General features: G+C 41.5%; 1 protein-coding gene across 2 annotated transcripts in view; it reads left to right on the forward strand.

Annotated features, from left to right (window-relative positions):
• LOC109421007 (serine/threonine-protein kinase grp) overlaps positions 1-24842 on the forward strand; it is a 114549-nt gene extending 89707 nt beyond the window's left edge. For both annotated transcript variants that reach the window (XM_029859298.2, XM_062850603.1), the window contains exons 6-7: positions 11531-11743; positions 23589-24842. In XM_029859298.2, the coding sequence (XP_029715158.1) occupies positions 11531-11743; positions 23589-24235 (860 nt within the window). In that variant the 3' untranslated portion in view covers positions 24236-24842. The remainder of the gene's footprint in view (positions 1-11530; positions 11744-23588) is intronic.
• The last annotated feature ends 3128 nt before the right edge of the window (positions 24843-27970 follow it).

The following is a 27970-nucleotide window of genomic DNA, read 5'->3' on the forward strand; positions in this document are numbered from 1 at the left end:
CAATCCCCTAACAAATTTCTGAACGAAATCCCAATCCCTGACCGAGTTCTTGAGATCACAGGTTTACTTCAGAGTTTACTAGTGAATACCGATCACTTGTTTCAAGGAAGGTAGAATTTCAAAAGAACAAGCCCAAAAGGTCGCATTTTATAGCAGATAAACGGTGATAATGAAAAAGGCGAAACCTTATAAGCCTGAATCAATATTCTATACAACTTGGGCAGCTTTTATTTGAAGGGCTCAAACGTCATCTAGCATGACGGAGCCGACATCATTTGTTGTATTTAATTCATTTATTTGTTTATACGCTTTCATATAAATTTTATTTACTTCGGGAAACTGAAATAAATCTATGACTACACGAAATTTGCATAATATTCCTATTTGGTCACACAGTAGGCCTCACAAGAAACCACCTCACACCCCCGTTTATGCACCGCGCGGCGCTACTCTGTGTTTTTGGCACTGTAATTTATCTGAATGTGTTGATGCAAATCTTTCGTTATTCAGTTTATTTTCTATCCGGTAATCTGATTGTGTTTTATCATCTTTCGATTGTACCTTTTTTTTGGTTCCACTTTTCCGTATCCGTATCCGTATTGGTTTCCGGCTGAATCTTTGGTATTCTAGCTGTAGAATGTTGAGCTTGCGAATATGGTATCTTCTAAAGCTTTAGTACCAGAGGTCCAACTGGGAATTGCTTGCTACCGCTGCTGCTGCCGCTGCCGTTGCTGATATATATTGCACTGATTGTTGTTTTTAAGTTTTTTTTACCTAATCCATTCACTTGTGTATTTTTTTTTGCTCATATGTGTCCGATATAAAAACTGCAACCATCCGATAAACTGCAAAATGTGAATGCCCGTCATAAAGCTAACCCCACCAACCCGTTAAATCACGCTAATGCACAACCGAAAATCAACACTTTTGTTGTTCCTGATACATTTTCCAATCGAATTTCGACAAACAGTTTTTAAACCGAAAACCAAGTATTTCGCAATGCACATTTTCTTGTTATATATACCAACATAATAACATGAAACGGGCTCACCAATTTCTGTTTATCTTTATGTCCATCACTGAAATGTGCTCAAACGTAAGAAAACAACCAACAGCAATCCTCATTTCATGATTCAATAAAACATGTATTTTGCATTTTGACAAACGTAAAGAAGGAAATAAGTTGGTGAGCTCGTTTCATGCTATTATTATAATTAACAGATCTAATCACATGCCCTGTCCGACTATAGGGTAGTACAACACAAAATAGATCGTTTCTATATCTTTTTTTTTTTCATTGCCGCGATAATCGTAGAGCTGTACGTACAGACATACTAGCTATTAGAACAATGATTATAATTTTTGGTCGAAACTTTTTGGAAAAAAGTGAAACTTGATGCAGGATATAACAGAAGTGTTGAGCCATAATTCCGTACCGTGTTGTTCGATCCTGAATCGATTAAATGTGTGAGAGTGAACAAACTTCGAAGAATCAGTGTGAAGTGAGTGTGCATTATTAGTTTGGCTGTTTTAAAGTGTGTTTATTTATTATTGTTTATTTTTCTTTTCGCTAACTGCACGTTTGTAATGTTTGATGATAACCCACAAGACGAAGAAGCATCGAAGAAAATTCAGTGACATTCACACATTTTGGAAAACTCGAGAGGCGTAACAGATACATCGATTCATTCACGAAGCATTCGAGATTATCATTTTCAAGCTGTTAAACCGTCCACCCAAAATAGCATGCATGCCCAATCAAGCTTTCCATAAACACTAGCATTCCGATAAGCAAATCACGCGTAAGGCCAGACAGCGCCAGTCAGAACAGTCTGGCATTGATAGGTGAGGAAAACACCCTAAACGAGCAACTCATTCACAACAACCGTGGTGGTACTTCCTTCGTAACAACACTATCACTCTCGATGTCTCAACCCAACTCCAACTTGGAACTCTTCGAACAATTCTCTTCGCCATAGTTCCAAGAATGCGCATGTCCTCTCACACACTTCAGACCACCATCATCGTGTCCGATGGAAATCGTTGTTGAAAAATGGTCCCATTATCGGTTGTTCTAGACTCGCGAAACGACATTCGAACGACACGAGTCGAGAGTCGAGACGATGGTGGTGATTATGTGCTATCAACACCACCCACCAGGATATTATAGCGAGAGTGCGTCGTCATCGCCTTCGTCGGGAATAACTCTGTTTTTCGCACTCTGGGAAATGGAATCCTCTCATGGCGCGCGTTTTCCACCACAGAAATTTGCGTGACTAATGATTTATTGTCATCGTCCATATAAACACGAATACTCTCAGACATAGATGCGTTCGGGGGAAACGTTCTGGTTATCAAGTCAACTCGTGCGGAAGAATAGGGATTCCAAGGACTTATCGTGAATACGACGAAATTCCATGCAGCAAAACATGTTATGCTTGTAGTTTGATTTTTCAAAACGCTGTTTTAAAGTTGTGAAGGGTTTGACTGTCCAAACAGAAACAAAGAAGTTGTTGGTTCAATATTTGACCAGTCCTCTCACCTCTATTTTTTAGTTGTACTACTAAAAATCCTTCAGTTCGTGAACCCTGGCGAACCTGCCCCGCCCTAGTCCTCACCCAAAGAGTCAACATCTTCATGAAACCTCGAAAATACATCTGTATTCCACGATCTGCCGTGGGCGAGCGAATGCATCATCAATTTGGCTGTCTTTCCGTCATTGACCCTTTTGTTGCCCTGTCTTTAACCCTAAAAGGGATACCTTCATAGCCTCAGTTTCGTCACCTCGCTGAGTGTGTTCCATCAAAGACGAGCTTTGAAAGGCGCCTGGGGTCCAATGGATCCCAGGTATCCCTTTTAGGGTTAACTACCACCCCGGGTATCTGCTTGTGAGAGCTAGACAGACCAAAATAACCACTAGATAGTTATTTGTTCAAATAGCTTGGTGAAGAATGATAATGACATACAATTTTAAACTTGAATGATAACTATTCTCTTCTTCTTTTGTGTGTAACACTAATTACAAGTCACCCAGTTCGGCAGGGTACTCCCAATGTTATTATATTTAAAACAAAAGATAGCTTCAAGGGTTTTCATAGGGGGATTTCAGGGGAGTTTAAAGGATGTTTCAGAAGGGTTTAAAGGTGCTAGAAGGAGTTTCCCAGAGGTTGAGGGGGGTTTCGTGGATCTGTCATGGTATTTACAGGAAGGATTAAAAGGCTATTAAGGCGCTTCAAGTGGTTCCGAGGGAGTGAGAGTGGTTTTAGGAAGTCTAAGAGGGTTCCAGGGAGCCCTAAAAAATCATATGGATGCTCCGAAGGGGGTTCCAAAGTGTTTCAGAAGGGGTTCGGAGGGGTTATGGGGTCTGGAATGTTTCAAATAAGATTTCGCTTAGGTCATCAAATTTTCCTAGGAATAGTTGTTAAAGACCTTCCCTGACACATGATGGAGTCAATAGAGATTCTAAATACACAGGCAAAACATGTGATTACAGTTTATCAACAGCTCATAGAACTTAAGGCCTGACTTAAATTAAGATGTCTCGTGTATTCAGGAGTCTAGTCCAGGAATTCAATTACTCTTGTTCGATGTAGTATTGGTTTCTGGAGCTAATCATTATTTTCCGCATGCAAATAACTCTCATTGTTGTCCATCTATGGTTCTCTGAAATCAAGGCATGACTTCTCTTGGGTCATCATGTTTCCCAAGGAATAGTTGTGCGAGACCTTTTATTGACACATGATAGAATATGGTTTTATGTAGTGCACAGAGGTTCCACACAGGTAAAACATGTGACTACAGTTTATCTACAGCTCAATTAAATCAAAGCCTGACTTCAGTCAAGTCATCCCAGGTACTCAGGAATCTAGTCGAGGAATTCACTTACTCCAGTTTGATGTAGTATTGGTCTCTGGAGCCAACCATTGCTTTTCGCGTGCATAAAACTCTCATTGTTGTCCGTCTCTGGTTCTCTGAAGTCAACACATGACTTCGCTTAGGTCATCAAATTTTCCTAGGAATAGTTGTGCTAGACCTTTTTTGACACATGATGGAATTTGAGTTTATGTAGTGCACAGAGGTTTCGCATAGGTAAAACATGTGATTACAGTTTATCTACAGCTCAATGAACTCAAGGCCTGACTTCAGCCAGGCCATCCCGGGTACTCAGGAATCTAGTCGAGGCTCTTACTTACTCCTGTTCGATGTAGTATTGGTTTCTGGAGCTAACCGTTGTTTTCCGTATGCAATAGACCTATTTGTAGTCCATCTACGGTGCTCTGTAGTCAAGGCATGACTTCAATCAGATCGTCCAAAATTTTCACTGTTCGTTGATATAACAAACATTATACAAATGTTCAAGTATTGGTGCAAATAAGAGCGATAAAAATAATTAAAAATAATCCTCGGTGATTATTTCCAGTGTTCATGTTATGTAAGGACGGATTCGGACAATCCATCGAGATATTCAGGAAATATTAATAGTACTACAAGAGCAACACATGTTCCAAAGATGTCTCAGAAGACCTATGGGGTCAATAGGAGAATAATATCACGTGTTCAATTTCATTTGAAAACAACAAACGCAAATGAAGACTTGGATGGTTCAGAAATGTTGAATGTCTCAAGTACTCAAAAGAAACCTATCGGAAAATCTCAAATTCGAACCTGTAGCAACATCAACTATCGAAAACCTAAATCAGTTATTCGTGGAACTCCTGTTGAAAACTCTGACTGAATTAACAGAAATAAATAGGCAAACTTTCGTAGAGTCATTAGATTTTGTGGATAGGCTTCCAATCTCGGTGAATTATTGGCGGTTTTTGTAGAATTCATGAAGAAAGTGTTGACGCTTTCGAGGTCCTCAACCCCTTGGAAACATCTGATGCGCAGGAAATCCCCGAAACACCCTGAAAAGCCCCATGGGTCCCCCTGAAAACCCCTAGAACACTTATAAAATTCACTGTAACACCTTAAAATCCTTGTAACGCCCCTGAAACCCATTGAAAACCGTTGGAACGGCCTAAGAATTCCCTAATACCCAATAAACACTCTATAACGTCCCTGAAACCCCATGGAACGCCCTGAAACACTTCGGAGACGCCCTTGGTACCCCCTGAAATCAACTGAAACATCTCTGAAACCCCTTGAATACCCTTCGGAAACTCACTGGAGCACCCTGAAACGTCCTTGAATCCCTCTCTGATTGTTCAGTTTTACAGCTTCTGACAGAATGATCTTCATCTCAGTTATTAGAAAGCCATCACCTGCTTACAATTATCTAAGTCTGCTCAGTTAGTTCGTACCCAATACCCCTGGGACCTCCTAAAAATCTCTGGAACTCCACTGAAAAGCCCAGAAACTTCCTGAAACACGTGTGAACACCTAGGAACGTTCCCTAAATCCAATGAAATCCCCGGCATTTCCCAAAAACCCCCTGAAGCTCCGTGGAACACCTGGAATGCAAGTGAAAGCTCATGGAACGCACATGGGACCCCTGGAATGCCCTGGAGCACCCCACTCCCTCTAGAATCCCCTGGAACATCTTAGAACGCCCCTATAATTCCCTAGAATGCCCCTGGGACGCCTCTATGACCCCTGAAACCCCTTGCAACGGCCATAATACTCTGGAAACCCCATAAAACTCGCTGGAGCTTCCCTAAAAATTTTTAAAGATCCCTGGAACGCTACTGAAACCCCTTGGAATACCTTTGGAATGCCTCTGAAACCGGATTACCTTCTAAAATTGTCTGAAACCTCCTAAAGCTCAGTGGGCCTCTCAAACGCTCTTGGAATTCCCGTAGGAGCGCCTTGAAAAGACCTACACCCTATAACAAAACATCACAGACCTGTGTACAATTCACACGTACTACTAGATCAGCCTCCACCATTGCGTCAAATGTACACAGTTTACTTTTCTGGCTCTAGCGCTGGTGTGGGAGCGAAGTTCATAATTATTTTTCATTTAACGATTACATGCATTACCAGGAATCAATTTGTGCAAAAAAAATTGTTAAATTCGTTCTCATGTCAGCGCTAGAGCCAGAAAAGTAACTCTGGAGCAACATTTGAAAAGGGCATACAAGCATTGGTAAACAATGACTTCACACGTCGCTCTTGAGCCTGCAACAGCTTATTCACACACGCCCGTTATCAGATAGAGCAAACATCAAGGGAAAAATTACCGCAGACTGCTGCTGATAGAATTTCATCCAGAATCTCCAGAATTCTGGCAAAAGTTCCTCTAGAATTATGAGAGAGAGAGATTTCTTAAGAATGCTGAAAATGATTACACCAGAATCCTGAGCGACATTACCTAGAAAAGAAAGCAAGACTCTTCCGGTATTTTGGTAGGAAATCTCTCTGAATTTTATTAAGGATTTTCCTAGCATCCTAAGAGAGATTACTCCATATCTATGAGACGGATTATCTCCCGAGAGGAATTCTCCCAGAATCCTGTGATGGATTGTCTCAGAATCCTAAAAGATGCTTTTCCTTGAGATTCTCCCTAAATGTTCCAGTATCCTGAGAGGGATTATCCCAGAATCCTGAATAGGATTACCCCAGATTGCAATGATGAATTCTCCTAGAATCCTGAGAGGAATTCCAAGAGCGGTTCTTCCACATTCCTGAAACAAATTCATCTAGAATATGTACTGAGAGAAATTCTTACAAACAAAAAATGATCTTCGGAATTCTAAGATGAAATCCCAAAGAAACTTAAAAGAAATGACCCAGGATCCTGAAAAGGATGGCGTAGAACCCTAAGAAGGATTTCTCCAGAATTCGAAGAAAGGTTCCCTCAAAATACTGGACGAGATTGCCAAAGAAACCTGAGATATACTATCACATAATTCTGGAAGATAGGATCCCCCAGAATCATGAGAAGAATTCCTCCAGAATCCTTTTAAGTGTTCCCCTAGAATTCCCCTAAAATCCTGGGTGGAATCTTTTAGATTGCTGAGAATAATTCTGCCAGAATCCCGAAAGGTATCCTGAGAGGGATCATAAGAGGGGTTCTTCCAGATTCTTGAGAGAAATATATCTAGAAATCAAAGAGGGATTTTTCGAAAATCTGATATGACTCCCTGGGAGCGATTGCGAAAACATCTAGAATGAACTTCCCCAGCATCCTGAGAAAGATTCTCTGGAATTCCCACATAAAACAGAAAAATACCGCAGATTCCTGAAAGACATTCGCCCAGAATCTTTGAAAGGACTTCACTAAACTCCTAAAAGGGGTTGTTCCAGAGCCCTGAGAGTGATTCCGCTAGAATACTCTAGGAATCACAAAATCCAAATTTCTCTAGAGAATTCTGCCCTGAATTTCGTGAGAGATTCTTCAATAATTCAAAATTCTGAAAGAAAGAAGAATAAGCCCCAGAACCCCAAGGATTTCTCCGGAATCATGAGACATGAGAATCCTGACGGGGATTACCTCTGAAAGCCAAATTTTCAGAGAATCTAAGGAAGAGTACCCGCAGAATACTTAGTGATATTCTCCCAGAATCGTTAAAGGATCTTACGCAGAATCCTGAGAAGTATACCACTAGAATCCTCACACAGGATTGCCCCAGAATTCTGAGAGGACTTTTGCCACAATTCTGAGAATGCTGAATACAATTCTCCAAGAAGTCTGAGAGGAATTCTTGAGAATGCATTCTGAGTGTCCCTAAGTGAGGGTCTTCCAGAATCCTTAGAGGAATCAACCCAGATCATCCAGAAATTTCATAAAATCCTGAAAGGGATTTCACCCGAGGTAGGGAATGATTTTTTTTTAGAATCCAGAGATTCTCTGGAATTCTTATAGGTATTCCCATATAATACTGCTGAGGATAACTCCCCCAGAATTTTTAAAAGGGCTCTTCCATAATTCTGAGGATTCCTCTAAAATTGTGTGAGAGATTTCTTCAAAAATATGATCATAAATGATCACGCCAGCATCCTGAGAGACCTTGTCCCAGAAAGACTTTTCCAATAGGAATTCTCCCTGAATTCTATTAAGGATTTCCCTAGAATCCTGGGAGAGATAGAATTTAAGTGGAATTCTTCCAGAATCCAGAGGGATTTTCGCATATTCCCGAGATGGATACTCCCTGAATCCTGTGATGGATTGCCTCAGAATCCTGAAAGAAGTTTTTCCTCGGGAGTCTTTCAGAATCCTTAGACGGATATCCTCAGAATTCCCTGGCGGATTCTTCCAGAATACCGAGAGGGATTCTCCTAGAATCCCGAGAGAGATTGTCCTAGAATCCCGAGAGGGATTGTCCTAGAATCCCGAGAGGGATTGTCCTAGAATCCCGAGAGGGATTGTCCTAGAATCCCTAGAGGGATTCTCCTAGAATCCCGAGAGGGATTGTCCTAGAATCCCGAGAGGGATTCTCCTAGAATCCCGAGAGGGATTGTCCTAGAACCCCGAGAGGGATTGTCCTAGAATCCCGAGAGGGATTCTCCTAGAATCCCGAGAGGGATTCTCCTAGAATCCCGAGAGGGATTCTCCTAGAATCCCGAGAGAGATTCTCCTAGAATCCCGAGAAGGATTCTCCTAGAATCTCGAGAGGGATTCTCCTAGAATCCCGAGAGGGATTCTCCTAGAATCCCGAGAGGGATTCTCCTAGAATCCCGAGAGGGATTCTCCTAGAATCACGAGAGGGATTCTCCTAGAATCACGAGAGGGATTCTCCTAGAATCCCGAGAGGGATTCTCCTAGAATCCCAAGAAGGATTCTCCTAGAATCCCGAGAGGGATTCTCCTAGAATCCCGAGAGGGATTCTCCTAGAATCCCGAGAGGGATTCTCCTAGAATCCCGAGAGGGATTCTCCTAGAATCCCGAGAGGGATTCTCCTAGAATCCCGAGAGGGATTCTCCTAGCATCCCGAGAGGGATTCTCCTAGAATCCCGAGAGGGATTCTCCTAGAATCCCGAGAGGGATTCTCCTAGAATCCCGAGAGGGATTCTCCTAGAATCCCGAGAGGGATTCTCCTAGAATCCCGAGAGGGATTCTCCTAGAATCCCGAGAGGGATTCTCCTAGAATCCCGAGAGGGATTCTCCTAGAATCCCGAGAGGGATTCTCCTAGAATCCCGAGAGGGATTCTCCTAGAATCCCGAGAGGGATTCTCCTAGAATCCCGAGAGGGATTCTCCTAGAATCCCGAGAGGGATTCTCCTAGAATCCCGAGAGGGATTCTCCTAGAATCCCGAGAGGGATTCTCCTAGAATCCTAAGAGAAATTCTCCTCCAGTATTGAAAGACATCCCATTAGAATCCTGAAAAAGATTGCTTTAGATCCCTGAGAGGGATTCTAAATAAGAAGGAATCTTCCACATTATTAAGGGTAATTCATCTAGAATCCTGAGAGGGATTCCCAAAAAAAATGTTCGACTTCAAGAGATGGATTGACCTAGAATCTTGAGAAGGATGCTCTAGAACCCTGAAAGGGACTTTCTCGACCATAAGAAGGATTTCTCCAGAATCCCGAAAAAGAATCACTTAGACTCCTGGGAAGGTTTGCCCAAGAAACCAGAGATATACACTACACAGGGGTACACTTCGATTTAGTGGACCCTGGATTACATAGACCCTCGATTTTATGTACACTTTACCTCGGGAGCGGGACATTTGGCATAAGGTCACTTGGCATAAATACATTTGGCATAACGGTCATTTGGCATAATTGAAATTTGGCATAACCGAAATGCGTCCTTCTTAATTATGCCAAGTGTTCATTATGCCAAATGTATTTATGCCAAGTGACCTTATGCCAAACGGCCTTATGCCAAATGACTTATGCCAAATGACACAGATCCCTTTACCTCCATTTTATGTAAAATTTTTGATTGATTAAATTCTACAGTGCATTCTGAAAAAAAAAATTAAAATTTTTCATCAAATTCTGAGATCTTTCGTACAAATTTGTACGATAATAAAATAAATCCCCAGTAGTTAGCATTTTAATTATCATTTGAAACCTACATCATGTGATTACAGTCTTTATCCCCATTTCCATTTGTCGATACTTGAAAAAGCTACATCAAACATCAGAAACGCAACAACTTTCTCACACCTCATCACATCATCCCTTTCCTATTAACAAATACAATCACACAAAATTTGGATTTCTCAGACCATTATTCTTCGATATGTATGAATGAAAAGTATCATTCTCTCGCGCATTCCTTTGAAACATATCGAGAAAGCCGCTCTCCCAGAAACTCTCTCCTGTGACAGCGAAAGCTCAAAAATTACACATTTTCTGAATGAATTTTCATCCTAGATTTGGTTTCCAGGGAAAAACTTTCTTCACCTCGATACCCGACCAATAACCGTTGCACAATATTTTGCCAACAAGAAAAATAAAACAGAAAAAATTTGATATCTCAGCGATTTCTCCTATCGTCATTTCGCCCAAAATGTGCAAAGTTATCTTCTAGCGGTGCTCCACATCCGATCGTGTTATTTTTCCCATTAAATACCCATTCGCACCCTTTTGCTGCTCCCTCATCGCGTGCACCCACGGTCCACGGGTCGCTAGCTCTTTGCACTTCCGTAAATGTGAAAACGATACACGAGAAGAAAAATTGATCGGTGCCACCATCATCATCGCCGTTGCGCTTGCTTCCGATATCTATCGTCACCGACCAACCTTCCGACCGGCTACGAGATAGGCAATGTGCCTAAAAACTGTGCTCTGCTGCTGATAAAGAGAATGATAAATTAATATGCTTGTACGATGTGTTTTTTTTTTGTTTGTGTGGCAGCCTGTTCAGTGCACCGATAGGATATAAATCATGCTCGGCGCAAAATTGTCAAGTGTCCCATGGAAAATGAAGGTATTTTCTTTATTGGAATTTACAATTTGTTCCCTCTCAAATTGAAAAGAACGTTTCAGCAGAACATGTTTAAGATCAAATTTAAAATTCTTAAAATGAAGGTGAGCGTTTGGTACAAGAGTCCCCATTCATTTTTTTTATTTTATTGCAAAATCAATAACGCTACACAGTAGGCCTTGCCGTTTTATTGCTCGCAATGCATCTCCGATGTATTGCAAGCATTAATAATGATAAGATAAATGATCGAAGTTACGGATTTCCCAGGATTCTTTCAATAAATGATTGTGTATATGTAAAGTAAATTGGATTACATTTGGTTCAAAAGTTTTATAAAACTCATAAAACTTTTTTTTGTCGTAGAGTAAAAAAAGCACATACAGGGATTGGCAATAATATTTTCATTTTGAAGGAACAATTTTCATTAGAAGTGTGACCTGTGATTAAACTTTCCTATCTCACAGAACGTAATTTTCAGCAGTTTGGGTAAAATTGTTTATTTCACTAAAAATATCTTCATTTCCAATTCGTTATAATGCACTCCAAACTCACAATTGTCGCAAACCTCTTTTACCATTTCTTGTACGCACCTACTGATATCGGTTCCTGGTTCTCTTGTTCTTCCATTTTTTCCCTCCCCTCCTATTCCCACTGTGCTGTCGTCGTCATCCGACACATCACACCAAACCGGGTGTTTTCGTGCACAGAACTACCATGGGATCAACCGTCATCGGCCTGTCAGGAGTATCTCTGCTGGAAGGAGAACAAATACACAACGGCAACACCCTGGAGCAAACTGGACACCCTAACGTTGTCGCTGCTGCGGAAGATCCTGGTGCCAAACCCATCGCAGCGGCTAACGCTGGACAAAATCCAAGACCACAAGTGGTGCCAGATGCAGTTCAACCATAACAGTCAAGGTAAGTGTGCGCGTGGAAACGTGTGAATGTGATGACGTTGATTGTTTTTTAGGTTTTTTTTCTGTGCGATTAATGTTGAGTTTTTAGCCTGATTTTTTGTTCAACAAAAGTGAAGACTGAGTGAATCGTGAATACTAATCCAGAAGGTGAGTAAACCCCGCTAAACCAGGTCTATGTAGATACATAACTGTTTATTCAAATTCTTCATGCTAAATTGTTAGAATTCTCCATGTGTTGAGCAAAGTTTTAGTTTTGACCAAGAGCTATCACATCACGTGTGCTTATTCACTATTCGGGATTATGATCTCAGTTAGCAATGAGCCATTTTACGAAGTGACAACAATGTTGATGATGATATTGATTTTCACGGGTTATTGGACGCTACCTCCTGTCAAAATTCATTCATAAAATCGGCTCGTAAAATGGATTATACTTATCGATACCATTAAACATAGAGATTTCGGGACAAAGAAGTTTGAGCACAATTGAAATGCATAAATATATGGATTCAACAATGATACACTATATTTCTGATAATTGGCAACACTGCTCAAGTAGAGTCAAATTTGCCATTATTGAATAAATCCATACTATTTTAAAAATTGGCATCACTGGTTATATAGATAAATAAATAATTGAAAATTAGCTAGTGCACCCTTAGATGCTGTCTTACTCGCTGCCACAAATTTGACGTTAACTGAGGTCCCCGTTTTCAAATTTTTCGAAGGAGTTCTGTGGCTTACTTGGTTAAAGTGCCAGTCTAACGAATACGGAGTCGTAAGTTCGAATCCCACCAGAACACGATTTTGTTTCGCAAGTGTATCTCAATTTGTCAATTAATCGACACACTGTATCTGTCGATTTCAAGTTCTCCAGTATGACTCCTCCAGAAAATCTGGCTGGGATTTCTCCAGATATTTCCAGAGATTTCACCAGGAATTTTTCGAACGATTTCTCTAGAGATTCTTCTTGGAATTCTGCCAGTAGTCTTCCTCCTCCAAGAATTTCTGCTAGGATTTGACTGAAATTCTTCTTGCGGTTTGTCCAAGCCCAAGTAATATTTCGATAGACATGAATTAGTCTTGTTGAGGTTGTGACAACCGTCATAAAACCTAATGTCTTTCATTTTGGTTTCATGATGGTTTTAAAAACCCATTTCTAACCTGTTTGACTAAAACATGTTACTTGCGAGGGAGGACTTCTCTAGGAACTTTTCTTGAAACTCCTCCCGAAATTCGTGCTGGTAGTCATCCAGATATTCCATTCCATTCCATTGGCATTTTTTCACTGATTTCTTCAACGATTTCTCCAATAATTCTACTCGAGCTTTATTTGAATATGCATGACCAGTTTTGCCAGTAACTACAAGAAATCAGACAATCGAGTTTTGCTCAATCAAATACTACAGGTAGTTCTAAACGGCTAACTGATGTTGTGTTACGTTCATTCAATCTACTATAAACAAGTAACAACCAGATTTTTATCGATAAGAAAAAGAGGGATTTATTTAGAAAAAGTACGACAACTCTTGCTGAACAACTATGCTCTGAACAAAATGAGTTGAAAAGGGTTCCGGTGAACTTTGATGATAATATTACAAAACCATTAAAATCAAAATTCAGAAACTTGGGTATAGATTTAGTTTTCAGTAGCAGGAACTGTCAACTTAAGTCATTATTAGGATCAACAAAAGATAAAATAAGTGATTTAAACAAAGCGGGAGTTTACAAGATAACATGTCCACATTGCAATAAAATCGACATAGGACAAACTGAAAGAACACTTGAAATTCGATTCAAGAACATATTGCAGAGATTAAAAAAGCGGGCAAAGAGTTAGAAAAGGGTTTAGCGTATGAATTTTAATCGAAAGTGGCAGATCATGTTTTCCAGGATGAACACCTGTTAACAAAGGATAACATTAGTATTCTGCGAAATGTGTCTTCATCTTGGAAGCTTGACGTAGTGGAAAGAAATCCACAAAGAAAGGGCGGCATTACTTCTTAACAAGGATCGAGGAAACGGTCAGTCATGTTTATTTAAATTCATACCTAAGCGCAGTGTACGTGATAGCAGTGTTGGGAATACTCACTTGCGAAAAGTTATACTCACTTGGTTCTATCTCAGTCCAGAAGCATGTAATCAAAAAATGATGTTTGAAGGACTTTTAGATTGTAGTTTAATCTAAAAATTTGCCGAATAAAGTAATGGTTGCAAACGCATACCAAAACCGTGAGAGAGCTGTGAGCACAAGGTGAGTATGAATTACACAAATTTCACTCATCTCGTACTCAGAGCTCTCTCACAACTTTGGTATGCGTCTGCGATCTTTACTTTATTCGGCAAACTCTTAAATTAAACTACAATCTAAAAGCCCTTCAAACATCATTTTTTGATAGCATGTTTTTGGACTGAGATAGAAGCAAGTGAGTATCACTGTTGCAAGTGCAGGGGTTTTCAGACATTTCGGTTTACGGTGCACTTTTTGGAAATAAATCTCTACGCGATGCACCTGGTCTTAAGGTTAAAGAATGTAATTTAGAATTTGATAAACAAGCTGTTACCAGGCCTGATAATTCGACATTGATTCTTCATTATGGCCTAACTGACATTTTCGATTTCTCTTCATCGATCCTCTTTTTGTGTTTTTACGGAAAGTGTATTAAGTTATCCAAAGAATTTTTGGTTGAAATGCGAAGACGATGACAACATCTTGCTCTAGAAACAAAAAGAATAACGATTTTGGTTGTTTTGATCAAGTTATTAGCGAAAGGGAGAGTCGACGAAAACAAATCGATCACGTCAGTCAGGCTTTTAAGAATAATCATTGTCGAATTCTCCTCAAAATCAAAAGAGTTTTACAACATGTTCTAGAGCGGTGTTTTGCTTTTGCTCGTCGCGAGGAAGCAAACGAACCCCAAACAGAGAGGCAATAAAATCTGAGCGAGGAAGAGGGTAACTAAAAAATACCCGATGATGATTTCGGTTAGAAAAGTGCCTCGAAAGTCTTTCTTTGTATGGGAGTCGAACTCAGGAGAGCTTTTTAAGTGTGAGTGAACGTGAGAAACATAACAAGCACTTATGAGTGTTGGACGAACTCCTCGCTGCGCGATAAGCTCACGCTCGTTGCGGTTGAGGATTCGCGTTGTGATTTCTGAGTTTTATTTTCACTTCTCACAAAATCGCCAAATTCTTCATTTTCTCGCGAGGAAGTTTCTGTCAAGTCTGGCTGTTACTTTTTTAAGCGACTTCCAGGTGCATGCACTCGTCCTTGAAATATTTTTTTTCCCACACTAACTTGCATTTTGTTTTCATTACCTGTCGAAGCTTCGTTCGAGTAACATAGTTGTGCGACGTAAAAAGTTTTCTTGCGGGGGTATTTCTGGAAATTTACGGGGGAGATCTTGAGTAGATCCACAGTAAATTTCTTGCAACACTACTGATAATTTTTAATTGATTCCTAGCCAGAATCTCAACGAGCTCCTGCGTCGGCCCCAAGGTTGGTCCCTGTATGGTTACTTCATGACTTTTGAAAGACATTTTTCCAATACTGTCACTAGATTTCTGGAGAAATTTATGTCAAAAACTCCTACAAAATCATCGGAAGCTTTACTTTCAAAACTCTTACATATTTTTGACAAGGTATTTGTTAAATTTCTTCTAGGTTTCCTGGCCCACCATTGAGATCGGAGCTGTATTTTAAATACCTCGATATTTTACCAAAATTCTTGAAAATACATTCCCTGTAGGATATTTGGAGTTCCATAGCAAATTATTGCGAAATATAGTATGATATTTTCATTCGCGAATGCCTAATGAGACTCTTGCTGGAATCCATATTTTTTGTAAATTTTTCACCAAACAGGTTTTGAATTGAAGGCAGAATTTTCAAACTGCCGCGGTGCACTTGTCAATGATTTTTCTTAGAAGTCTGACTGATTTGATCAATTTCTCTTCGTCGACTCTCTCTTACGCTAATAACTTGATCAAAACAACCAAAATCATTATTCTTTTTGTTTCTAGAGCAAGATGTTGTCGTCGTCTTCGCATTTCAACCAAAAAATCTTTGGAAAACTTAATCACTTTCCGTAAAAAAAAACAAAGAGAGGATTGATGAAGAGAAATCGAAAATGTCAGTTTGGCCATAATGAAGAATAAGTGTCGAATTATCAAGCCTGGTGACAGCTTGTTTAACAAATTCTAAATTACATTCTTTGCCCTTAAGACCAGGTGCACCGCGTAGAGATTTGTTTTCAAAAAGTGCACCGCAAACCAAAATGTCTGAAACCCCCTGATTTAGAGAGCTCCGTTTATTTTTGAAGACTTTACCCGAACAAAAAATACAATAGAAAAACCAAACATCGTATTGTAACACTGCCGTGAATCGCATATCTGTCCCATTTGCATAAGAAATCCAGCAAAGATGGGACTGATATGCGATTCACGGCAGAACAGTACTATTCAAAACCACATTTTTACAGGTTCCGGGTCATTTGGCCGAATGCCATCTGGCCGAAAGGATCGTTTGGCCGAATGCCATTTGGCCGAAAAATGAATGATGAACTAAAGGCGAAACTGGAAGCATTTCCTCACTTTTTGGTTTTTGATTGTTTATTAAATAACGAAGCAATATTTTCAAAATCGGTTTTCGTGCACATGTAGAGTATGGATCAAGGTATCTTCTGATTTTTTTTGTAGTGGAAAATGTTTTTCGTTTTTGCAGAAACCATTTTTGAACAAAATTTCACAAAAAAATGTTTTTTTGCAAACATGGAAAACATTTTCCACCTCAAAAAAAATTGAGAAGATACCTTGATCCATACTCTACATGTGCACGAAAACCGATTTTAAAAATATTGCTTCGTTATTTAATAAAAAATCAAAAACCGAAAAAATGAGAAAATGCTTCCAGTTTCGCCTTAAGTGACCATATCACTGTTACCAGTCTCAGTATAACTTGAAAGATCAGCCTATGAGTCAAAGACGGAAAAATCTTTGATAAAATATAGGCAGTTTCAACGCCAACTAATCCCTGAATATCAAAACTAGAAAGAATAGCCTATGATTAAAGAAGGATTTCTGATGATCATATTGGCAATTAGAATGTGAAAAACTTCTTCTAAATTCTTTTGATCTCGATTCGGTCAAATGACCCTTTCGACCAGATGGCATTCGGCCAAACGGCGTTCGGCCAAATGGCCGGATACCATTTTTACAATAGCTAAAAATAAAAATACAAAAAAAATATGATGTAATGTGGTCAACCATACATTGTATTGTAAATGATATTTTTAACATGAATTGGCTTCTTTAGCGGTATTGAGATAATTCCATATTCCGAATCTTCATGCCAAACTGAACCGAAATCCTAATTTTCATGAATGTTGATGCCCGGGAACCTATTCAAAAACCAGTTTGAAGTTTTGTATGGACGAAGCGATTTATCGAATCACCCCTCGTCGCAGTTTGTACTGAACGGAGCTGTCAAGCAGTTGTCCAGCTGTCAAAAGGTGATTTCAAAAAATCTCTTTAAAACCGGTTTTAGACACCAAAATAAAATTCTAAAATCTGAAAAAAAAATCATAGGGACTCGAAAAAAGATGTTTTTTTGTATGAAAATAAAAAATCAATACATTTTACGAAATTTAAAAACCCAATTGAATTGATTTAACAAAAACACAGATCGTAGTAATCGTGCCTTATTTTTTCATGAGAATCAGTTCAAAATTAACTGAGTTATAGCAAAAAACGACCAGTTCTGGCCAACGCGTACGCTCTACACACATTTTAAAAGTTGTGTATGGACAAAACAGGCCAAACATTTCAATAGGTCCTATCTGCATTTGAGAGGCTCTCTTTGTTCACTTTCTCTTTCAATTATTGCAATGTAATGGTACACTTTTCAACTATTTTTGCGGTACAAATCAAAAGACGATTGTTTTGACTATCGTTCAATGCAAGGAGACAATCATATTACAAATATACAGCTGAGATATTAACGAAAGAGAGGAAAACCAAAGAGAGCCTCTCTTCTGCAGATTGGACCTTTAGACATGTTTGGCCTGAAAAGTCTACGAGGGGGAGGGGGGTTCTGAGATGATCAAATTTTGGTCTACGAAGTACGACAAGATATGAAGAGTCGCTCAGCGTTTTATTAGCGATACAGAATTCTTCCAGTAAGTACCGGGTGAAATTATTGACCATCGTGAGATCCATTTTCATTTGTCAAAAATAATGTTTCAACCCTTTAACCTTAGATCAAGATGTAAAAAATGGCCATCAGCTGACTTAACCCTTTCAGGACGGTTGGGTCATTTGCACCACGCTGACGCGTTCTACAGCGGCGAGGTTGGTGATCAGTGTTGCCAGCAATATCAACAATGCCAGCAATATCAACAAGGCTCGCGGTAATGACAAGCATAAAGATGTTTTCAAATTTACCATGGCAAAACGTGATCATCGACCCACAAACGCTTCTTCGTTTTGTTTCCTCTCATATCAACCGGTTCGATAGCCGAGTGCTAGCGTGGGAGGCTGGTAATCTCAAGGTTTTTGGTTCGAATCCGGTTTCTAACGAAAACTTTTTTCATTGTTAATCGGGTCCATGGTAAAATTGAAAACATTTATCTGTTGAATTGAAACGAAACTCAGTCTGCACAAATTTAGTGGCGTTGTGTATTTAAATTGACCCTCAGAATAGTAATTTCAACCGCAAGCCGGCTTTCAGTGTATCATCGGATCTGAGATAATCAACTTTCTTTGAATCTAAGTGTTTCCAGCTACTACAATCATTCTGAATGAGGCCAAAGATGCCACTTGACATCTACACAATCTTTACTGAAAATTCAAATCCAGGATTTTATGTCAAACCCGTTTCAATCGATGTTTTATGTACATTATGCAGTGTTGCCGGTTGCAGAGATAGTTGCAAAGAATCTAATTTCACAAAGTCATAGTAAATCTTGATGGCTGGCGGATATGTTTTACGTTCATACAATCTGCAATGAACATGTGAACTATTCCAATTATGATGAATTACATATCAGATTTTTAGTTTTTGTGTAGCACTTCATTTGTTTCGATTAGGATGAAAATGAGAGCATTGTATTCTCGTTTTTTAACAAAACTTCAATTCGAAGACTATGTATCAACACAGCGCCCTGGTTTCAGCAGTTCCAGCCATTTGTGACCACAGGTGTAAATAATTTCGAACAACATCGCACTTCACCGGCTCAGGTACTGAGTGACTCTCAGATGTGCATTTGAAAAGCAATCCGCACTGTCCTGGGTGCGGTGTTGAAAACCCCTGAGAGCACCTCGGTATCTAAGCCAGTGTTGCGAAAATGCCACATCAGAAGTCGTGTAAAATGAATCGGATCAGACTCTACAAACGAACCCATCGTCCATGCTTTGGCGCTTTAGCTGTATGATAGAATTTAATATTTCATAAAGCTAGATTACCAAAGCATGGAAGACTTGGGCGGTGTCGACGTGCCTCCTCTGATCCCAATCGAAAAACGAAGAAAGTGCAAGAAGAAAAATGAACTAATATTCGTTGCCAGTATTTTTATTTAACTATCTTTGTTTTTAATTTGTGTTTTGTGATAAGTTTTTCAGTTTTTTATGCCTGCCTGTCTGCCAAAACCCACACCTGCCTGTTTATCACGTTTATTGGATCTTTGGTGATTTTAGCTGTATGCTGATACGTTTCTGATTGCATATAGCTTTATCACCAAAAACCTAATGAATGGTGACTTTTGAGTTTCGCCTTGGTTTTTTAACATTGTTGTGTTGCTGTTTTCCAGAGTTGTAGTTTTTCAATGATCGAACAAATGACGCTGTGCTCGATGCTTTCATTAATTTTTTATTCATAATATTCAATAGGTTCTGAGCCGTATTTACAAAAACATCATTGTTTGTGCCCAAAACTTAAATTTTAGATAAATTTAATGTTGTCTTCGCGAAAGTTTTGCTTTTCCTCCTGGGATTTCTTCCTGGGATTCCTTCAAAAATTCCTGCTGGAATTCCTTCATAAATTCCTCCTGGGATTCCTTCAGAAATTCCTCCTGGGATTCCTTCAGGATTTCTTCCTGGGATTCCTTCAGGAATTCCTCCTGGGATTCCTCCAGGAATTCCTCCGGGGATTCCTTCAGAAATTCCTCCTGGGATTCCTTCGGGAATTCCTTCTGGGATTCCTTCAGGAATTCCTTTTGGGATTCCTTCAGGAATTCCTCCTGGGAACCCTTCAGAAATTCCTCCTGGGATTCCTTCAGAAATTCCTCCTGGGATTCCTTCAGGAATTCCTCCTGGGATTCCTTCAGGAATTCCTCCTGGGATTCCTTCAGGAATTCCTCCTGGGATTCCTTCAGGAATTCCTCCTGGGTTTCCTTCAGGAATTCCTCCTGGGATTCCTTCAGGAATTCCTCCTGGGATTCCTTCAGGAATTCCTCCTGGGATTCCTTCAGGAATTCCTCCTGGGATTCCTTCAGGAATTCCTCCTGGGATTCCTTCAGGAATTCCTTCAGGAATTCCTCCTGGGATTCCTTCAGGAATTACTCCTGGGTTTCCTTCAGGAATTGCTCCTGGGATTCCTTCAGGAATTCCTCCTGGGATTCCTTCAGGAATTCCTCCTGGGATTCCTTCCGGAATTCCTCCTGGGATTCCTTCCGGAATTCCTCCTGGGATTCCTTCCGGAATTCCTCCTGGGATTCCTTCAGGAATTCCTCCTGGGATTCCTCCAGGAATTCCTCCTGGGATTTATTCAGGAATTCCTCCTGGGATTCCTTCAGGAATTCCTCCTGGGATTCCTTCAGGAATTCCTCCTGGGATTCCTTCAGGAATTCCTCCTGGGATTCCTTCAGGAATTCCTCCTGGGATTCCTTCAGGAATTCCTCCTGGGATTCCTTCAGGAATTCCTCCTGGGATTCCTTCAGGAATTCCTCCTGGGATTCCTTCAGGAATTCCTCCTGGGATTCCTTCAGGAATTCCTCCTGGAATTCCTTCAGGAATTCCTCCTGGGATTCCTTCAGGAATTCCTCCTGGGATTCCTTCAGGAATTCCTCCTGGGATTCCTTCAGGAATTCCTCCTGGGATTCCTTCAGGAATTCCTCCTGGGATTCCTTCAGGAATTCCTCCTGAGATTCCTTCAGGAATTCCTCCTGAGAAACCTTCAGGAATTCCTCCTGAGAAACCTTTTGGAATTCCTCCTGCTTCAGGAATTCTTCCTGGGATTCTTTCAGGAATTCCTCCTGGGATTCCTTCAGGAATTCCTCCTGGGATTCCTTCAGGAATTCCTCCTGGGATTCCTTCAGGAATTCCTCCTGGGATTCCTTCAGGAATTCCTCCTGGGATTCCTTCAGGAATTCCTCCTGAGATTCCTTCAGGAATTCCTCCTGAGAAACCTTCAGGAATTCCTCCTGAGAAACCTTCAGGAATTCCTCCTGCTTCAGGAATTCTTCCTGGGATTCTTTCAGGAATTCCTCCTGGGATTCCTTCAGGAATTCCTCCTGGGATTCCTCCAGGAATTCCTCCTGGGATTTATTCAGGAATTCCTCCTGGGATTCCTTCAGGAATTCCTCCTGGGATTCCTTCAGGAATTCCTCCTGGGATTCCTTCAGGAATTCCTCCTGGGATTCCTTCAGGAATTCCTCCTGGGATTCCTTCAGGAATTCCTCCTGGGATTCCTTCAGGAATTCCTCCTGGGATTCCTTCAGGAATTCCTCCTGGGATTCCTTCAGGAATTCCTCCTGGGATTCCTTCAGGAATTCCTCCTGGGATTCCTTCAGGAATTCCTCCTGGGATTCCTTCAGGAATTCCTCCTGGGATTCCTTCAGGAATTCTTCCTGGGATTCCTCCAGGAATTCCTCCTGGGATTTATTCAGGAATTCCTCCTGGGATTGCTTCAGGAATTCCTCCTGGGATTCCTTCAGGAATTCCTCCTGAGATTCCTTCATAAATTCCTCCTGGGATTCCTTCAGAAATTCCTCCTGGGATTCCTTCAGGATTTCTTCCTGGGATTCCTCCAGGAATTCCTCCGGGGATTCCTTCAGAAATTCCTCCTGGGATTCCTTCAGGAATTTCTCCTGGAATTCCTTCAGGATTTCTTCCTGGCATTCCTTCAGGAATTCCTACTGGGATTCCTTCATAAATTCCTCCTGGGATTCCTTCAGAAATTCCTCCTGGGATTCCTTCAGGATTTCTTCCTGGCATTCCTTCAGGAATTCCTCCTGGGATTCCTCCAGGAATTCCTCCGGGGATTCCTTCAGAAATTCCTCCTGGGATTCCTTCAGGAATTCCTTCTGGGATTCCTTCAGGAATTCCTTCTGGGATTCCTTCAGGAATTCCTTCTGGGATTCCTTCAGGAATTCCTTCTGGGATTCCTTCAGGAATTCCTCCTGGGAACCCTTCAGGAATTCCTCCTGGGATTCCTTCAGGAATTCCTCCTGAGATTCCTTCATAAATTCCTCCTGGGATTCCTTCAGAAATTCCTCCTGGGATTCCTTCAGGATTTCTTCCTGGGATTCCTCCAGGAATTCCTCCGGGGATTCCTTCAGAAATTCCTCCTGGGATTCCTTCAGGAATTTCTCCTGGAATTCCTTCAGGATTTCTTCCTGGCATTCCTTCAGGAATTCCTACTGGGATTCCTTCATAAATTCCTCCTGGGATTCCTTCAGAAATTCCTCCTGGGATTCCTTCAGGATTTCTTCCTGGCATTCCTTCAGGAATTCCTCCTGGGATTCCTCCAGGAATTCCTCCGGGGATTCCTTCAGAAATTCCTCCTGGGATTCCTTCAGGAATTCCTTCTGGGATTCCTTCAGGAATTCCTTCTGGGATTCCTTCAGGAATTCCTTCTGGGATTCCTTCAGGAATTCCTTCTGGGATTCCTTCAGGAATTCCTCCTGGGAACCCTTCAGAAATTCCTCCTGGGATTCCTTCAGGAATTCCTCCTGGGATTCCTTCAGGAATTCCTCCTGGGATTCCTTCAGGAATTTCTCCTGGGTTTCCTTCAGGAATTCCTCCTGGGATTCCTTCAGGAATTCCTCCTGGGATTCCTTCAGGAATTCCTCCTGGGATTCCTTCAGGAATTCCTCCTGGGATTCCTTCAGGAATTCCTCCTGGGATTCCTTCAGGAATTCCTCCTGGGATTCCTTCAGGAATTCCTCCTGGGATTCCTTCAGGAATTCCTCCTGGGATTCCTTCAGGAATTCCTCCTGGGATTCCTTCAGGAATTCCTCCTGGGATTCCTTCAGGAATTCCTCCTGGGATTCCTTCAGGAATTCCTCCTGGGATTCCTTCAGGAATTCCTCCTGGGATTCCTTCAGGAATTCCTCCTGGGATTCCTTCAGGAATTCCTCCTGGGATTCCTTCAGGAATTCCTCCTGGGATTCCTTCAGGAATTCCTCCTGGGATTCCTTCAGGAATTCCTCCTGGGATTCCTCCAGGAATTCCTCCTGGGATTTATTCAGGAATTCCTCCTGGGATTCCTTCAGGAATTCCTCCTGGGATTCCTTCAGGAATTCCTCCTGGGATTCCTTCAGGAATTCCTCCTGGGATTCCTCCAGGAATTCCTCCTGGGATTCCTTCAAGAATTCCTCCTGGGATTCCTCCAGGAATTCCTCCTGGGATTCCTCCAGGAATTTCTCCTGGAATTCTTTCAAGAATTCCTCCTGGGATTCCTCCAGGAATTCCTTCAAAAATTTCACCAGGGAGTTGAGCGTTTAGTAGTTAGTGCGTAAATACGGCTCTGAACCTATTTTGCTGTTTCATTGATCACTTTTTATTTTATTTTTGAAGCGCCATTACAATTTGGTAATCCTTTTTTCCCAATCTCATCGTTTCCCAAACAGGTCTCTCTGACAACGGCGCCCTCGGACGGGACGTGGTCGACGGAGTCGTATCACCACGTGCCAAGCGCCTCTGTTCCAACCAAAACCTATCCACCCCGCTGGACGATTCCACCTCTCGGATGTGCCAGTCCCAACCGGTACCTACTACCATCGCCCACTCCGAAGTCCTGCACGGCGTCGAGGAAGCCCTCGAAGCGCGGAATGGGTTTTGCTTCTCGCAACCCACCATGCTGGATGATCTGATCCTGTGTACCCAGATGAATCCCACCCAGTCGGTGGGAGCCACCCAGTCGAATAATCCCTTCCAGCGGTTGGTTCGGCGCATGACGAGGTTTTTCGTTTCCACCAAGTGCGACGAAACGCTGAAACGGCTGACGACCACCTTCGAGAAGCTGGGCTACAGCTGGAAGTGCAACGACGATGCACTGATCACCATCTCGACGATCGACCGCCGGAAGCTGCAGCTGATCTTCAAGGCGAACATCGTGGAAATGGACGGCCGGATCCTGTGCGATTTCCGGCTCTCGAAGGGATGCGGTCTGGAGTTCAAACGACGCTTCATCCGGATCAAGCAGAGCCTGGCCGATATTGTGATGAAGGGCCCCGTGACGTGGCCCATTGCCATTGCTACCAATTCTGTGCCTTAGACGGGGGAAACCCCTTGGAATCATTTGGGTAAGGACGAATCAAACCAAACACTGCCGCCAAGTATTTTTGTGTGAAGAAGCTATCATTTTCACGGGTCGCGTTCGAAGTGACGAAAAACACGGTAGAAGTTCTAAAAGGCCGAAGTTTATACATTTCTGTCCCTTTTAGTTTTGATTTCTGAAACTCTTTTGTTTTACTAGATTCCAGAACCTCGAAACGTTAGCATCTTAGTTTCAAAGTTGAAATATGTTTATGTTTTCATTTCCCCCTCTTTCTTTATTATTTTACGCCGAGCGAACAAATACGCGGTAATATAAATCATTGGATTGTGAGTGTCCTCATCATTATTATTTTTTTCTGTTTCGGTATACGAAAAACGTCAATCGGCGGCTAGCCATAGATAGAAAAATAAGAGCAAAAATGATGAATTTAGAGAAAGCTGATTGGAACCTATTGGAACTTAATTCTGTTTTCCTTTTCTGCTTTTGTTAGTTTTTGACAACATTTACTCAGAAATCTCGCTCAAAGAGGAATAGTTTTCTACGATGCACATTATTGATCTGCTGAATTAAATACTGTTTTGTACAAAAATGTAAAACATTTTGAGATATAGTTTTTTTTCGAAAGCTGTCCGAAATTCCTATTCTGAATATCTGTTTTATCGACTGTTGATGGTAGTAAAGAGGGCTAACATGGTTGCAACTGGTAAAGAGAAATCAGAGTACAAATTATAGGGACGATCGAAGTAACACGCCTACTTCCAAGAAATGGTCCGATTATAACGATGAAACGTATACCGCGAGCCGCAATCTGCAGATATAAAGATGGGAGCCTTCTGACAGATTTACATGAGATGATTGAAAGGTGGAAGCAGTATTTCGATGAACACCTGAATGGTGAGGAGAATGTAGGTACGGGAGACCATCATGTATCAGAAATAATAGCCTATTTCATCATCTACCTGAGGGAAAAGGAAGGAAATAAGGATAAGGATGGGGATAAGGACAGGTAGGGAAATAGGAAAAATGCCCTGGAAGAGGGTACTAACGCATGAGCAAAGGGTTCAAACAGCGCTCTGAAAAAGTACTGTAATAACGCATAAAGCGAAAGAGAGCCTATAGCTCTTTACCACAGCGAGAATATCCTGAACATTCAGGTCTCTGAAGTCAGTTTCACTTAATAAGTGTTTACCGAATACTCGGAAACGCAGTTGCGCAAAAACTGGACAGTTACATATTGCGCGCAAACCCCAAAATTTTATTCCCCCCTTTGGGTTTCCGCGCCGGAGACCCAGCGCCAGATTCGGCGACAAAGAGAGCTGACAGCAGTCGCCGGGCAGTTGGCAATCCTGATATTTGACGGCGGTCGCCCGTTAGTCATGGGAGTGGATTGTTGTCACGCAAATAGAGCTTTTCGCTGAAAATGCATATGTAGGTATTGAGGTCTTGTTGGACAGACTTCCCTAATAAAAATGTATTATACACAGGCGAGTGAATGATTGTATTATTCAGTATATGATCAAGAAGATAGCCCGAAAGGGTTGTTAAGCACGTTGTATCATATTTTTCTATTAGGGTTTCTGCTGTGTTAGTGTGAAATTCAGTAATTTCCTGCATCGCGTAAGCCTTCGCTGGAAGGAAACGTCATGTTGCCCAGCGAAGCAAGGAAAATTTTCAGTGAAAAATATCAAATGATACGAAGTTCCATAATCGGATTCACAGCTATAACATGCAAATGAATCAGCTTGCTGAATATTCGCCATGTGATAGCTGAGTCGACAGTGGCCAGTCGATGCTTTGACCAGAATGCTGCAATTCTACTTTGACAGATTTGTAAGATACTTCGCCGCCCTTGGAGATGGCTCAGTACAATACAATTTGGTTTGACGACATGACTCCAAACTATTCCAGTATTGTCTGTGTTGAGTGGCAGCCCAGGTGTGAATCTGAAGCTTTACCCAACACTTCGATATCGGAATAGCTGGCTCAGGGCCAATGACGACATGTGACGCTCCAGTGCGAGCTAACTCATCAGCCAATTCATTTCCAGCGATGGAAGAATGGCCAGGTACCCTTACAAGATGAACAGCGTTTGCTGAATTCAGCTCCTCGATTTGAGTTCGACAAGCGATAATTATCTTCGACCTGGAGTTGGCAGAAGCAAATGCTTTCATAGCAGCCTGGCTATCTGAACAGAAGTATATTACTTTGCCCATTACGTGCTGCTGAAGTGCTGATGCACTCCGCACATAAGAGCAAAGATTTCGGCCTGAAAAACGGTGCAGTGAGTAAGACTGATACAGCCTTACCTCACGAGAATAAACATGAGCACCTGCTCGACCTTCGAGAAGGGAGCCATCAGTGTAACATACACGCAGAACTCGATGTACACAGCGCAACGAGTAACTTTCACGCAGCGACCGAAAAGACAAAAGAATTTTCACGCAGATTTGTGTAACACCGGATCAACACAAAAAATGTGCTGATCCGGTGTTACACAAATCTGCGTGAAAATTCTTTTGTCTTTTTGCTCGCTGCGTGAAAGTTACTCGTGCGCTGTGTTGTTTCATTTAAGGGTGTACGATGCCGTCTGAAGTATTTCTCTCCAGATAACCAGATGTCCACTCTTCCTGGGAAGGGAATTTCGTGGAAAATGTCCTATATGGTAAATTATAAGCAATTGTAAGATCACTTGGAGCGAGGACAATTTTGTCCCAATTCACCAAAAGTGGAAACAACGAGGTGTGTGTTGATGTGCGGATCACAGGAGTATCCTCTAGTAGACCGAGTTCCCGTAGACGGTAAGTGCAAGAAAGTGCTTCTTGTTTGAGATGAATGTGTAGTGGAGCAACGTCAAAGAGAACTTCGAGCGCTGCCGTGGGAGTTGAAGAGAACGCTCCAGACATCGCCATTAGGCACATCCTTTCGAGATGGCCTAACTTTGATTGGACCGTTCTCATTTCGCCCTTTTGCCACCAGACATCCATAGGCCAATATTGGCCGAACCACAGTTGTGTAAATCCATTTGATATACTTGGGTTTTAGACCCCAAGTTGTACCAAACTTTCGCCGGCATTGCCCGAAGGCCATACAAGCTTTCTTGATTCTGAACTCAATGTGAGGTTTCCAGGAAAGCTTGGAATCAAGAATGACTCCAACGTACTCTACCTGTTCAGTCACATCGATTTCAGAATCAAAGAGACGCAAAGGTCGAACGCCATTACGGTTTCGCCTTTACTCGGATTAACCGAAAGGTCATATTGGCGACACCAACCCTCAACTACCTGAAGGGCGCTTTGCACCAGGTCGAAAAGGGTGGTGTTACACATACCAACCAACAATGCTAGGAAATCGTCGGCAAAACCATAAGTAGGAAAACCGCTATTATTGAGTTGCCTCAATAGCGTATCTGCTACGAGATTCCACAAAAGCGGTGGCAAGGCTCCCCCTTGGGGGCATCCACAAACACTCAATTTCCTAATCCCTGCTAGACACAATGTCGAGAAGAGATATCGGTTTTTGAGCATTTGATGAATCCAATTGGAAATCATTATAGATGAAATTTACCATGACTCCATGCGGCTTGCAATATGGCATCAAAAGGCACATTGTCAAAGGCACCCTCGATATCTAAGAAAACACCCAAACAAGATTGCTTTTGAGCGAATGCTTTCTGACACGCGAGTTTGCCATTTCATGTTTACTGAAAGTAGCAAAAACCGGGTTCACGAAAGT

The sequence above is a fragment of the Aedes albopictus genome, chromosome 2 (assembly GCF_035046485.1).
Source record: "Aedes albopictus strain Foshan chromosome 2, AalbF5, whole genome shotgun sequence".
NCBI classification, from domain to species: domain Eukaryota; kingdom Metazoa; phylum Arthropoda; class Insecta; order Diptera; family Culicidae; genus Aedes; species Aedes albopictus.